Source organism: Coptis chinensis, chromosome 3 (genome assembly GCF_015680905.1).
Source record: "Coptis chinensis isolate HL-2020 chromosome 3, ASM1568090v1, whole genome shotgun sequence".
Classification (NCBI taxonomy): domain Eukaryota; kingdom Viridiplantae; phylum Streptophyta; class Magnoliopsida; order Ranunculales; family Ranunculaceae; genus Coptis; species Coptis chinensis.
In genome coordinates, this window is record NC_141458.1 from 93800299 (window position 1) to 93813920 (window position 13622).

The following is a 13622-nucleotide window of genomic DNA, read 5'->3' on the forward strand; positions in this document are numbered from 1 at the left end:
CATCTTCCCAACCTCCAACAATTGCATCTTGGGAGGGTAAAGAGCAGAGTTTTGACTTGCAAATTATTTTCTACCTCAAGCTGCTCCTTACTTGATACACTCTACACTACACATTTAGAGCAGTATATTCTTTCTTCTGTGGATGAGGCTACATCAATTATGCTTCTACAAGCTTCCACTAAGCATATCGAGGATAGTCATTGTGCAACTAATATTATGGTGGGACTGCGTAATGTGAGAACTGTTGAGGTAAGGAGATTCTTGAGAGGTTCTAATATAGTGTTATCATTTTCCTAATTTATATACATTTCCTTTGTGTAGTTTCATCAAATTCATTTGTCTCCTAGAATCTGAACTTACATTGAGATTGATATCTAAGATAATTTAAGAAGTTCGTTTTCAAGGTAGGTAGATCTGGCGATAATAGATCAGGCGTTAGATATGAGTTCTATGTTCCAAGGTTAAAATATCTAATGGAGGCAACCTATAAGTTTAGTATACCAGTATCGAAAGAGAATGCCTTAGACAAATGTTGCCTTCATTGAAGAGATCAGATAAGAGAATGCCTAAGCCACTTTTAAAAAATAGGTATCAATGCGTCAAATTGTAAATGTAATTGGTGTAAAACTGTAAACTAGTTTTCTCTGCTTAAAATCCTAGGAATTCCAAACCATGGAGTAGGTCGTAGTGGAACCCAAAACCAAATAATATGCGTACTTTTGAGATTTGACTGCATTGAACGGTTGAACCCCATAAGGGCTAATTCCAATGACTGGGAAAACTCAATTTCCAACATTGTCACCAAGTACGGTACGGGTTTAAAACGGTATACTTAGTTCGTGTTTTAAACGGAACGTCTCGGGAAAAAAAGAGAAAAAAAAGCGTAAAAAAACGTGGGGCATAAAAAACGGGTTTCAAACGGTAAAACGGGTTTAAAACGTATAATACGTAAAAAAAAACGGTAAAAACCGATGATAAATAATATAATATATAAGGAGTTTGATTTTCTATAAAAGTGGAAAAAAAAATAGACACATAAAATAAAAATAATAATAATACAAATGAAAGAAAATTCAAATACATGAAAGTATCAAATTATCATTACTCATCCAAATACTAGAAATTTTAGATTCAGTGCCAAAACACTATTCAAAATAAGATACTACTAATTACCAACCATAATGACATAATTAAGTACTACAAATAAGTTAATAACTTTAAAATTTTCAATTAATTATTAATAGTCCAAAGCAAAATAGAACGGTCTTAATAGGTCAATCTAACTTCCACTCTTCAAAAAGGTAAACTCCATAACCCTTTTTTTTTCTAGCTTTTCTAGCGTTTTCTTTTAAAAAAAAAAAAAAAAAAAAGTTTTAAACGGGAGATTTTCAAAATCTCGGGTTTTAAACATTTTTTAAGTTTAAAACGGGTTTAAAACGTTTAAAACGCGTTTTGTTGAAAAACCCGGGTTTTAAACTGGAACCAGACGCCTCGGCAATATCTCGGGTTTTAAACGCGTTTTAAACCCGTACTTGGTGACAATGATTTCCAACATCTGCCTTCTTGGTGGCTTACATTGTTTTCAGAGTGCAGTCGTGGCCAATAACTCAGACTTTATATATTTGAACGCAACAACATATTTTTTCATTAACTCACCCTGCAAAGCCGCCAGGACAATCATTTTTGACCAGTGAACAATCTCCGCGCCTGACGATAATAGAACTACCCAGTTAGTCAAATGGATTCTCTTGCATTTCTTATGCCAGGACAATTTCTTAAGACGCCATTGTTTTTTTCATAAGAGACCCGTTTGCAAAATGGGCAACCGATATTAACCAGTATAATGGAATGACTGACAGAAGGCAGAACACTAAAAGAGATGTTACAAACTGTCCTGCTCATTTGAATTTGATTGATAAACAAGTATATCAACATCAAACAGCAGAACCCATTGAAAAACAAACCTATTTCAACTCCTACAAATACAAGTTTCTACATCTTACACGTAAGCTTTTGCTTTTACATTATCCATTCCTAAGTTATATATCCATCACCTAAAACTGCGAATAAATTGATAAAACAACACCCAGAAAAGAAGCAAAAAGAAACTAATTAACTCTTCAGCACAGCCAAATGAAGGCTGAAGAACATATAAATCCACAATAATGGAGAGGACAAAGGACAACATGACGAAATCAAGAGAAGTCATTGCTTTATCCGCTCCCTTCACCACATCATCTCTGCAGTTGATCTGAGCCAGAAGTTCCGACTGCTGGTGCTGCGGGCATGCCGCTGGCTGACCCATTTTCAACAGGTGGAGGCACACCCCATTTCCCTTCAGATTCAAGAGGCTCAAAGACATGAACCCCGCCATCTGTCAGTCCCAATGCAAACTGGTTTGGTTCTTGTGGATGTGCAGCGATTACAAGTGGGTAGACGTTAGAACTGCAGCGGAGAAAAGTTACTATTATTAATGACAGTTGTCATAGATATAAATCTCATTAACTTGAACGATGAAGCTTAGGTCCATCTGTAGTAAACTAAAAGGTCAAAACAAAACAAAACAAAACAAAACAAGATATGTACAGGTGGCGATACATGTCATCTGGTGGTGCACCTATGAAGAACTCTTTCCATTCAATGACAAGCCTAAAGCTCAAAATCAAAGAATCAGAGGTACATTAACTACAGTACGAATTGATTTCCAGAGCCATGGCTTTCCTCTCTTGGTTCCTTTTTTTTTATCAGTTCCTCTTGGTTCTTATTACTACCGATATCCCTATAAATATTCCAACCAGCTGCTTTTATTATTAAAAGGAAACAAGAATGCATTTAGCAGTCAGTATTTTACTTTATCAATATTGCTTGTGATTAATATTGTTGTTACTTTTTATAAAAAATTATATTATTATTATAGCTATAACTCAATGGCCAAACAATTGACCCTGGGAAAAACTTGATTCGCAAACAAAGCTGGGAAAGCACTTGATGTTTGGTATATAGCCCAACCAAACACTAATTTTACGAAAATATAAGATTACATTCATTGATAGAATGTGTACCTGGCACTGGCTGGTAGGTAAGTAGGTGGATTAATTCGACACCGCAGCCGGAGGTTTGCCGCATTAAATATGCATACTGTTGCATCCAGGAAACTGGCATATACTAACTGGCTGTCGCACGAGAACGTCGCATTGGAGATAGGTGCAGATGATTCCCTTGGAACCCACTAACAATACCCAAAAGATAAACGTCAACAAGACTGAGGAGCTCAACAGAAATGAGCAAAAAGTTTGCACTTTAAGATGAGGTTACCTGCTTTACACATTCTAGTTTAGTTGTTTCATATATGGCAAGCTGAGTCTCGTGCACAACCAGGAAATGTATCTGGTCCTGATGAAACTGAACACGAGTGTCTGATAGTGCTGCTGGATTTCTCCCAGCAGGTATTTGTAAAAATCTGCTCTTCTGCTTTTCCCATCCATCAGAGCTCCATACACAAATCTACAGAGAGAAATATTATTAAAATCAACCACGAGATGCAAATCAAATGCCTAACAAAATACCAAGTTGCTTATGCACATGCTATAATGTTAGAATGGCAAACTAACCTGGGCATCAGCTCCGGAGGAGACGAGTACATTGAGTGCATGAGAGAAGGCAAGACCAGTGATTCTTTTGGAGTGTCCTTTAAGCTTGCTTTTAACCTGCATGAAGGAGTGTCAACACCATCTGCAAAAGGTATGTTACAGCACCAGTACCGAGTCTAGTTTAGTTGATGAATAGATTTATACCTCGTCTACACGAACATTATAAATCTGTATAGTAGAATCATCCATGCCAATTGCAATAATATTGTTGTCTTGAGGATGAAAAGCAAGAAATGTTGCCGCAGGTGGCGGAGGCATGAATGTCGTCATGGTCTGTGTTTGGCCAAAAGAAATTTCAATCCACTATCAAAATCCAATCATAAGGTAAGTACAAATAGATTCCCTAATGTCTCCTACATTACCTTAAACGTCATCATGTTGAACAGAGATATCTTCCCTCCTGATGCTGACATGACATAAGAATCATTCTTGGACAAAGCAAAGCAGGGTACACAATCTTCAGGGTTACAATCAGTAATATCATTGGTCATTAATATGCCACTTGAAGGTTGCCACAAAGCAGGGGGCACATTTGCTGTTGCCTGTGCAATAAAGTATCTTATAGTTAGACAAAATCAGATTGTAATGGAAGAAAACTGGCGTGGGGAAAAGGAACCCATTGCCATATAATATTCCTTACCTTTCCACTTGAATTTCGGTCATTTCTTTGCCATTTCCACAGAAAATGGATGGCATTTGAAGACAAAGCCAAAATCGCAGTTCCAGTGTTGGTATAAATCAATCTTGATATCTGCAGTAACAAATCTAGTTAAGAGCTTATGGGACATTTGTGCTTCAAAAAGATGAAATACTAAAAACTTGGGTACTTAAAAGGAAAAGGATAAAAACCTTACATTACTTCAACTACTAGAGAGAGAGAGACTAAACAAAAAAAGTAATCTAAATGTCATAAAAATGGGCCATCCTACAAATATAATAATGGCATGCGCTTCAGATGAGCAAGATTCCAGCTTACAACATCGAATGGATTTGCCGTTAATACTTATAGAGATATAACATTAATCAGGCCTGGACTGAGAGATCATATGGTCAAAAAACATCACTGTCCGACTATGTTGCAAGGGGTGGGACAAGGCACTGGTTTCCCAAGTAGCGCCTTAGGCGACTTGGGAAACTCCTCCTACAACACATCCCTGCAACTTTTCAGAGTTTCTCAGCTCTATAACAAGTTTCAGAAATAACTATACCAACAGGTTCTGCAAAATGAGATTGTAAAACCAATCAAATCATTAACACAGAACTTCAGAGAACCTTCCTTAGTTCCTTATATACCAAAAGATAACAAAGACCTCAGACAATTGAAAATATACCTTGCTCGATCTTATGCTATCAGGGAGACGCAAATTTCGGCACTGAGCTGCTTCACTGATTTCTGTGAGTTTCCAAATTTTTGATTTGTCGTTTGCTTCTTCAGCTAACCTAGGCTTTACATCCCCCAGATTTCTTGTGTCCCCATTCTGTAAAAAATGCAATCATGCTGTTTTTCACTATCATTACACCAACACACCACTAAAACACAATCATACTTCACCAGTATATCCTAACCTGTATCTACAATCACGATATCAATTCGAATGTGTCTTAATGCAAAATGGAAAGATATGGAAAACAGGGTAGAAAAGTGTGCAATGTGTATAGAATATGCAAGCTAATACAGGAAACGGGTACATACCATTCCAGATATAGACACCACTGAGGCACCTCTATCTGCATGTCCAGCACTAGTTGCAGCAACAGCAGCAGAAATTGGGCTAATTGCAGGCTGCAGGACATAACACAGATTAGGTGTATATCATTCTGCATTAGTACTTGACAATATTTAGTAAGCTAACCTTTGAAACAGCCTCAGATGCAACTCTTGATGCATCAAAAGAACGATTTTCAAATGTGCGCAACAAGCGAAGACCATCGGTAGTTGCCATTATTTTTATCGCATTGTCATTTGCAGAAACAGCCAATAAGGTACCCTCCTTGTTGAAGCGGATACGTGGGCTCGCCTTAATACAGAGAAGGTATGAAGATAAAGATACGAATACTTACTATATGATCAAAAGTTTGAAAGAACAAGAACCAATTACTCACAGGTAACCCTCCCTCAGCGTCCATAGTTGTCAAAAGGCTAACGTTATCCATATCCCATATTTTGATTACAAATTCATCCCCAGCAGCCAAAAACCGATTTTTAGTTGTGTCGAATTGTACAACTCCTGCAGAACGTTTCCGGAATCCTTGGTAGGTTCTCTTCACAGCCCCTTCACTTTCATTCCATTCAACAATGTAAGACTCCCCTTCTTTACTGGTCCCACAGGAAAAGAGCCTGAAAAATATCCAAACAAATCAAATTACAGATAACCCAATAAAATTAGCAGAACAAACCATCATAACAGCAAGTCATGTCAATAAACCTTGAGCCATCAGCACTGTAAGCCATTGTTGTGCACCAGTGACCGGGAGCATCATAATCAACCCTAGATCCCAAGTTGTCATATAGCCATGCCTTTATCTTTCCATCCAGTGCAGTTGAAAAAATAAACTGCGACAGAAAAGCAAAAGCATAAGGGAAATGCGAACATTCCTCACAACTACATAGCATGATGCATAAATAGTGTGGATTATTACCTGAATATTCTCCTTGTAATGAGGGCATACAGAATAAACAGGAGCCTCATGACCTTCAAAAGTATACTGTTTCGCCCCAGTAGCTGCATCCCAAACCTATATATTGAAAGTCGGCAATAAGAAGATTGATTTTCCTGCCTTTTTAAATGAATGTGACATAATAGAAACATACCTTAATCGTTTTGTCATCCCCACAGGTCACCACACAAAGCTGTTTGTTGGGGTGAGAGAAAGCAAGGTCATTCACACCACCAACATGAGCATCAATCTACATACGTGAAAAACAAAGTGTTAGACATGAGAAACATAAATACAAGCATTGCAGGTCTAACACAGATAAAAAGAATAATATATTAACTCGTAATATGGTTTAGTATGATACCTCTAAGTGCTGCCGCACATCATCAGCACCATGATACGCATAAATCTGCACAATGTGTCTTGAGTATGCAACTCCTGTTGAATGGAAAGTGTTGAAATTAAAGACGATGAGTTTCAGGTGATCTCCATAAAGTTGTGTACGATATCTATAGAGCTTACCAAATAAAGAACCATCAGGGCTCCATATTATACGGTTAACAGCAACACCCGGATCCTTAACCAAAGATGCCTAGATTGCATTCAAATTGATGTTAGATAAGCTTATTCAGATGGTATAAGCATGAGCCAGGAGAATACAAACAAGTACACCATTGCGTCCTATATTCCAATAATAACTTTATGCTATAGGAATATACCTGGAGTGGCATTGAACATGCCCCAAGATCCCAGACCTTAAAATTTCTGAGAACTAATCTCTCCCTAGAACCAACTTCCCATAGTGCTATGTCTCCTACGTTGGTACCAACTGAAGAAGCACACAACAATACTTAATTTAGTCTTCAGCATAGAAGAACAAAAAGTATGATTCTGAACCTAATCCACTGCATCCCAATATAAAAAAATAGTTTTGAATAGTCAAAATGAAAACATACGCTCAACACAATTTAGCAGTATCCCTAACAAAAGAACTGACCTAGAAGTAAAGTCTGTTGAACAGGATGAAAATCCATGCTCATTGGAGATGAACCCTGACTGAATGTCCGCGCTACAGTTTTGGGCAGGTCATCTGTACTGAAAGACTGACCATGACTTGGACCCATGTACGTTACTGGTGATATGTTCACAGGAAGGTTTACCTGCACAAAATGTCAACACCAATTTATATATTTAGGAATAGACTACAAATAGAAACATTACTACAAAAGAATAACAAAACCAGTGGAATTTACCTCCTCGTTAATACCAAGGGGCCTTGTTCTTTTGGAGACGTGGTCAGAATCTCCTGATGGGTAATCGACATGGTTAGATGGTGGAGTCCGTGGATGCTTCAACATTGCAGCTAGCCCAAGGAATCCAAACAATAAATACAACAAATATAAACACGCCCCACATAATACATAAACTATCACCGCAATTGAGGGAGGTTTCAATCCTGCACCCAACAGAAAAATAACTCCCACGTTCAAGAACCTAGTACCTGGATTTGAAGGAGCACCAAGTCCTATAGCTCCTCCAGACACTGCAGGATGGGGTACAGTTGATGGATTTGACATCCAACCTGCGAGGGGGGTCGGAACCGGGGCTGGTGCAGGTTGAAAAGGCTGAAGCAAACACAAGAACAGTGTAGATATGTAAGTAACAGGTTTGAACAGATTGCTAAAATGATTAGTCAAGCTCAAAAACATACCCCATGAGCACCCAGCTGAGGAAAACCTCCACCTTTTGGCATAGATAGCAAGGGATTCACAGGTGAAGGAGCAAGCGCCCCATTAGCCTGTCCACAAGTATGATCGACAAAAAGAGTTTTGATATCTGGATTAGGCCTTGGACTTTTGCAAAGCTGGTGCTGCCAATTTAAACTGCATGGTTACAGGGTGAAAATTAATCTCTCTCATTGACCAACGAATCACAACAGAAAATACGCTATTCCTACAATTGAACTATAACAATGTGAAAGCAGAAACTAATGCCATAAGAGAACAAGTCTTTCCAATTTTGTCATTTTTCCGATGTACAACTTTTTGTGGTAAACGCGGGTCAGCCTCTCCATACTATGTTTTTTTCTGTACTTATAGTAGAGAAGAGCCAGACCTTCTCCTTTCTCACACGTTTATTTTCTTCAGAAAATGAAATTCTAAGAGCAGTCCAAACTATCTCTCCTTCTTTCTTCATGTAGAATATAAGAAAAGTAACTTCCTCGAGTGTATCAAAGAAGTATCCAATGCCACGATGGTACTAGAAAGTAGCATCGAATGGAGAAATGCCACTATGAAATTAGATTTTTTGGAGAGATGAAGAAGGCACTTAGTCCCATAAAATAGTATCAGCTGATGGCGGGCTCTGCAAAACTTCCCCTGATCGCCACATCATGCAATCTTTTGTTTCACGAGTTTGACACAACTCTTCATCGACCAAGAAACTAAAAGATCAGTCTTATAATCTGCTCATGTTGTTTGATCTTCTATGGAAAAGTGTCATTTGAATCTAATGCTCTCTATAAAAAGTTCATAGTTGGATACAACATATGTCCCAGAAAAAAGGAAAAATGTTGGTTAGGTGAGCCAGGCCAAGATTGTTAATGTCTCATGTCATTGGAAGAGAGGGGGATGGATTATAGGGAACTACTTGTAGTTTCCTAGAGGCATTGATGTACTCACATTTTGCAATAATGTTGTGTGGAATGAGTACGGCCAGATCTAAAATTGTTAACATAACTATTAGATGCTACTATCAATTGCATAGTTGTACTCACATAGTGTCTTGGTAAACATTTGATAGACTTGACTAAAAAAAATAACAGCGACATTAATAATGAAGTCTGCAATAAAGTTAGAACAAAGTCTATCCACAAATGCCAGGAGACAGAACATACCTCTGATTAATAAGTGTTCGCAGTCTCGAATTTTTGAGATTAGGAAACTGCAACTTATCGCGAAAAAGTGGATTTGCTTCAATAAGTTTCTTCAACTCAACTAACATTATTGTTCTAGCAGACTTTGTATCCCCATACTTGGATAGTTGTTCATTTTCCCTACACACCACCATAATTAAGATAAACTCATTTGTTCCACATTTTTCCATTCAAAAAGAAGGGATAAAAGAAATAAAAGAATTGCATATAGAGCTAAAACCTGAAGTTCTCCAAAGTCAAAAGTTGTGTAATCTCTTTGAACAATTCTTCATTAAATGAAGCAAACACTTTCAAATCCTTAACTAGGATTTCAACAGCTTTAGCCCGGTCATGCCTAAGTAACATTTACAACCACATTAACACATAACATTCAAAACAAAGTAAAAATCATGTATACCACAAACGCAAAAAATATAAAAAAAAAAAAAGTAAGCTTACTTATCCAATGCTTCAAGATACTTCTGCTTCCTAATTTCAAAGAAAATCTTCATCGAGTAGCGGTTATCGTCAACTTTAGTAAAGCCCGAAAGATACCTTTCAACTTCATCCCAATTACCATTATGCACCTCATCCTCAAAATACTTCATATTAAAGAAGAATCCTGATTCTTGCTCAAGCCTACACGGAAAAAAAAAAAAATAAATAATTACTAAACTAAAAACAGGATACTTCCAAAATAATCACACGACAAAATATTAGTTAAAAAGAACATACTTGTGAACAGTCTCTTTGAACTTCTCCTCATCCAGGAACTGTAATATTAAGAAAACCAGCTCTCTGCTGAGAGACGACATCGTCGTCGCCGTTTTCAGCTATTCAAACCCTCAAAATGTGATAACACAATTACACAGCAACAGATCTACAACATAAACACACCAATATATATATATTATAATAATCTCATTTGTATTAATAGATATATTTAGCTGAAATACCTAAACTAACCCTACATCAAGATCAGAAACAAACAAATCTAACAAACTGCCAAATGAAACTAAACAGATATCACAGGACCGACCATTAAACCAACAAAAAATTTCCTTTTTTTTTTTTTCTCAAAGATCAGATGGTGAAAAAAATTTAAAAATATAAATCATATATTCGTTAAAAAGGTGGAAAATTTGCAGACAAAAAGTAAAGGCTGTGTCAAACTAACAAAAGAAACAAACTTTACTAGTAACATGATTTCAAACAACGGAGAAGAAAGTAGCTGAGCTCTGAAAACTTACCTCGAAGAAAGAAGAAGAAGAAGAAAACGAGAGATCAGATGTTTTCTCTCTCCTTGAAACCCACTGAAAAATAAATGAGAAGAGTTGAGAATAGAGAGAGAGAAAAGTAGATTTATATATGGTAATGACAGAGAACAGATATAAGTACACTGACTTATAATTTGATAAGTTGTTGAAGCTCTGATAAGGTCTAGGGCTTATGATAAGGAGTGGAGATGGATATGATAAGACGGATTCGTGTGGTCCCAATTAAAACAGCCGGCTTAAATTAGTCGGATTAATCGGCTCGGAATCTTAAGTGTACAGCTGTAAAGAATAAATGACGAGATATTGGGTTCGTCAATTTCAAGTGTTGCGAGAAATGTGTTCTCGTGCGTGGCTCCTAATGAAGGACAAGTTTCTGTATCTGTATTTAATAATTGTCTATTTTTGGATATCGTTTTGTGTGAGAATTACTAGATATGCCACTGTGAGGCGGTAGTCGTCCTTTTTTTTGTCTTTATTTAGCCACAACATTCATTAGGGCAACACAAAGCTTGTGATAGTGATCGTATACATGCAAGGTGATATAAGATATTTAGAACACTATCACTTAAAAAGGTCCAAATCGAGGCTACTCCTAGTATGTACCAAGAGTCCAATACTACCAAGCAACATGGACGTGTGGACGAATTGCATGTGAGTAGCTTTCTTGCTACAGTTTTCATTTTGCAATTGAGCCCAAAAACAATTTTAGATGATTCTTTTTTTTTTTCCTTTTTTTTTTTTTTGTAAGATTATATAAGTGCAATAGGGTGTGAAAGAGAAAAAATTGTACGTTGTCATATCTAGGGAGATTATAGCTACATATATATCCTTCGTCAAACCTATTATGAGAACGTTATTCTCGGAAAGACTTCAAAACTAGACTAAATTAGAGATTCACTTAATGTGGTCCATAGCACCATTATGCATTTTCCGAGTCTCTTACTTTTATATTCGAGATGACACTTATTTCTTTGCCAAATGAAACAATTCGATCTTCTTTATGATGTTTTAACCTTTACCTCTTACCATGGATAAGCTTCTATTCTTCTTTTTTTGGGTAGGAATAAGCTTTCTATTCTATTACATGCTTTTGGCGAATCCATCTCTTTTTGTTTTTGCAAATACAACTTTATTATTTGTGAAACCATGCGATATATATAATATGTCAAGATATACTAAGCTAGAAAAACGTTTATTAATTTATTTATTTTTATTAGTTGGTAAGTCTGTTTTAAATAAGACCAATACTCTAATTTCCCATAGTGCTTTAAGGTAAAAACTATTGTAACCATGCATAGTTTGTGATTTCGAACGGAATCCCAGAATTTTACTGAATGTTTCAGTTTTGGTTGAGCTAAAGACAATCACTATCCTTCGTATATCACGATCAGTTGATATTTATCGATATATTTATGATATTTGCAGATGCACCAATGTAAAATATCACCACTGTAAAGGTTGGATATGCTCAACCTTATTGATGAGAGAGATTTAGTTGGAGAAAATGATCGTTTGAGGTTGATTTGACCAAGTTCGTATGAACGAATTGCCTACGTATCAAGTTCTCTCTATTGGGAGGAGACTTGAATCAGGTTAGACGTAGTTCATCCTCTTCTTTATATAGGTGAGGGTGCTTGCGCCTCCTCATCTCCCGCGTCCGGTCAAGTTCCGGACTTGATGGCATTTAAAGAGCCATAAAGGCGTCCTGTGGCCTAGTGAAGTAATGGCGTGTGCACCTGTAGCTCCGGTTTTTAAGGTGACAGTCAGGCCATATGTTACTAGCCGTTGGGGTGTTGGCTAATGTGAGCTTTCTGGACGCTTAACGTTCTGGGAGAAGAACGTTCAGGGTGGTGATGAGGTCGCTTAACCTGTATGAACTGATCATCAACGACCTAGACGTGTGGATGAGTGTGATCGTCCTAATGTGCTAGACACGTGCTTAATATTCATTGGAAGTGTATATTACTCTCTCACAACCACACAACACACAGGAGGAATATATCCACGATACATATCCATAAATCAAGAGTCGATGTATTGCCATATCTCGATATTTTGTATCTGATATACAATATTTTTCTTGATTGTGTTAATTATTCTTAAGAAGCAAAGCAACATAGAATTGTTTGTATTAAAAAATAACTATAAGACAACACACATAATAATGCATTATAGATTGTTATAAATGTGTGTTAAGAGCAGTGGCAGCCAGGGCCCAGGGTTTGCCCTGGCGCACCCTCAAATTTCTTTTAAAAAAATATAAACTTCACTTCAAACCTTTGCCTGGTTAGTGAAAAAAAAAAAAAAAAAAAAAACAAATAACAACAACAACAACTATTTTAGTGATGTACGAATATATGTTTAAAACGATAAAATATGAGAGCTAGCGTTTGAGTGAGACCTGAACGTGCCTTATTTTCTCATTGAGGGAGATGATGTTATCTTTCTTTAAATCAAGTCTTAAGCCCATCCAAAACTTGCGCCCATACATTTCAATTTCAACTCTTAAGCTCATACAATTGTTAAAATTCATGGACTCTACTAGAATGTAATTCCTTCTAGCCAACATAACTTTACGTCACATTCGGCTTTATTTCTTTTTTGACCAAACTCAAGCCTACTAACTATCCAAAAAATTAAAAAAAAAAAAAAAAAGTACAAAAGAAAAAGTATTCGTCCTATAGTTGTGGGTATGGTTTGGCATCGTCTAGTTTCCAATATTGCAATGAAATGAATTTCCAAATATGTGGTAGGGTACTTATAGGATTTTCAGTATGGGGTTGGTGTTTATGGTGGAGTAGAGGCAATTTTGCACGTTGTCAACCGTATGGTGTATGTTAATAGGGGCAGTACATCTTTTTCGATGTTGCTTGTAGATTTTCAAAATATTTTTAACATAGTTGATCGGACTACCATGTTGAGAGAGGTTTGTATCCGTTGCCCAACTATTGCCTCTTGGGTCGAGTACTTGTATTGTTGACTTGCAATGTTATATTTGGGAGATGGCTATACATATGGTATGCTACTGGGGTCTGGCAAGGCGACCTTTTATGTCCATTCTCTTTGCACCGGTGTTGCATCCCATGATTCTACAGATCCAGTCTAGTTGTCAATTATTGCTAC

At 36.9% G+C, this 13622-nt stretch overlaps 1 protein-coding gene across 4 annotated transcripts; it reads right to left on the reverse strand.

Annotated features, from left to right (window-relative positions):
* Positions 1-1880: 1880 nt before the first annotated feature.
* LOC147511748 (protein TOPLESS-like) lies at positions 1881-10589 on the reverse strand. 4 transcript variants are annotated; one of them, XM_086603415.1, is made up of 26 exons: positions 10473-10589; positions 9958-10102; positions 9682-9861; positions 9464-9577; positions 9205-9363; positions 8020-8191; positions 7810-7933; positions 7562-7614; positions 7306-7468; positions 7028-7137; positions 6831-6900; positions 6673-6746; positions 6463-6558; positions 6291-6386; positions 6077-6204; positions 5754-5988; positions 5504-5668; positions 5344-5433; positions 4982-5128; positions 4291-4401; positions 4013-4192; positions 3795-3923; positions 3612-3707; positions 3316-3504; positions 3063-3229; positions 1881-2445 (listed from the first exon to the last, which is right to left on the reverse strand). In XM_086603415.1, exons 2-26 carry the CDS (start codon positions 10035-10037, stop codon positions 2235-2237), a joined length of 3339 nt encoding a protein of 1112 aa, XP_086459541.1. In that variant the 5' UTR covers positions 10038-10102; positions 10473-10589; the 3' UTR covers positions 1881-2234. The 4 variants fall into 4 exon arrangements, with proteins under 4 accessions (XP_086459541.1, XP_086459540.1, XP_086459539.1 ...); XM_086603414.1 differs by having other exon boundaries at positions 7562-7671; XM_086603413.1 differs by having other exon boundaries at positions 6673-6900.
* Between the last annotated feature and the right edge of the window lie 3033 nt (positions 10590-13622).

What these genes read in the sequence shown, in the direction of transcription:
- LOC147511748 (XM_086603412.1), bottom strand. Translation starts at nt 10,037, where the DNA reads ATGTCGTCTCTCAGCAGAGAGCTGGTTTTCTTAATATTACAGTTCCTG. An exon ending in TTCAAAGAGACTGTTCACAA is followed by an intron (nt 9,862 to 9,957) that starts GTATGTTCTTTT and finishes TTTTCCGTGTAG; the next exon opens with GCTTGAGCAAGAATCAGGAT. An exon ending in CCCTTGGTATTAACGAGGAG is followed by an intron (nt 7,469 to 7,561) that starts GTAAATTCCACT and finishes CATTTTGTGCAG; the next exon opens with GTAAACCTTCCTGTGAACAT.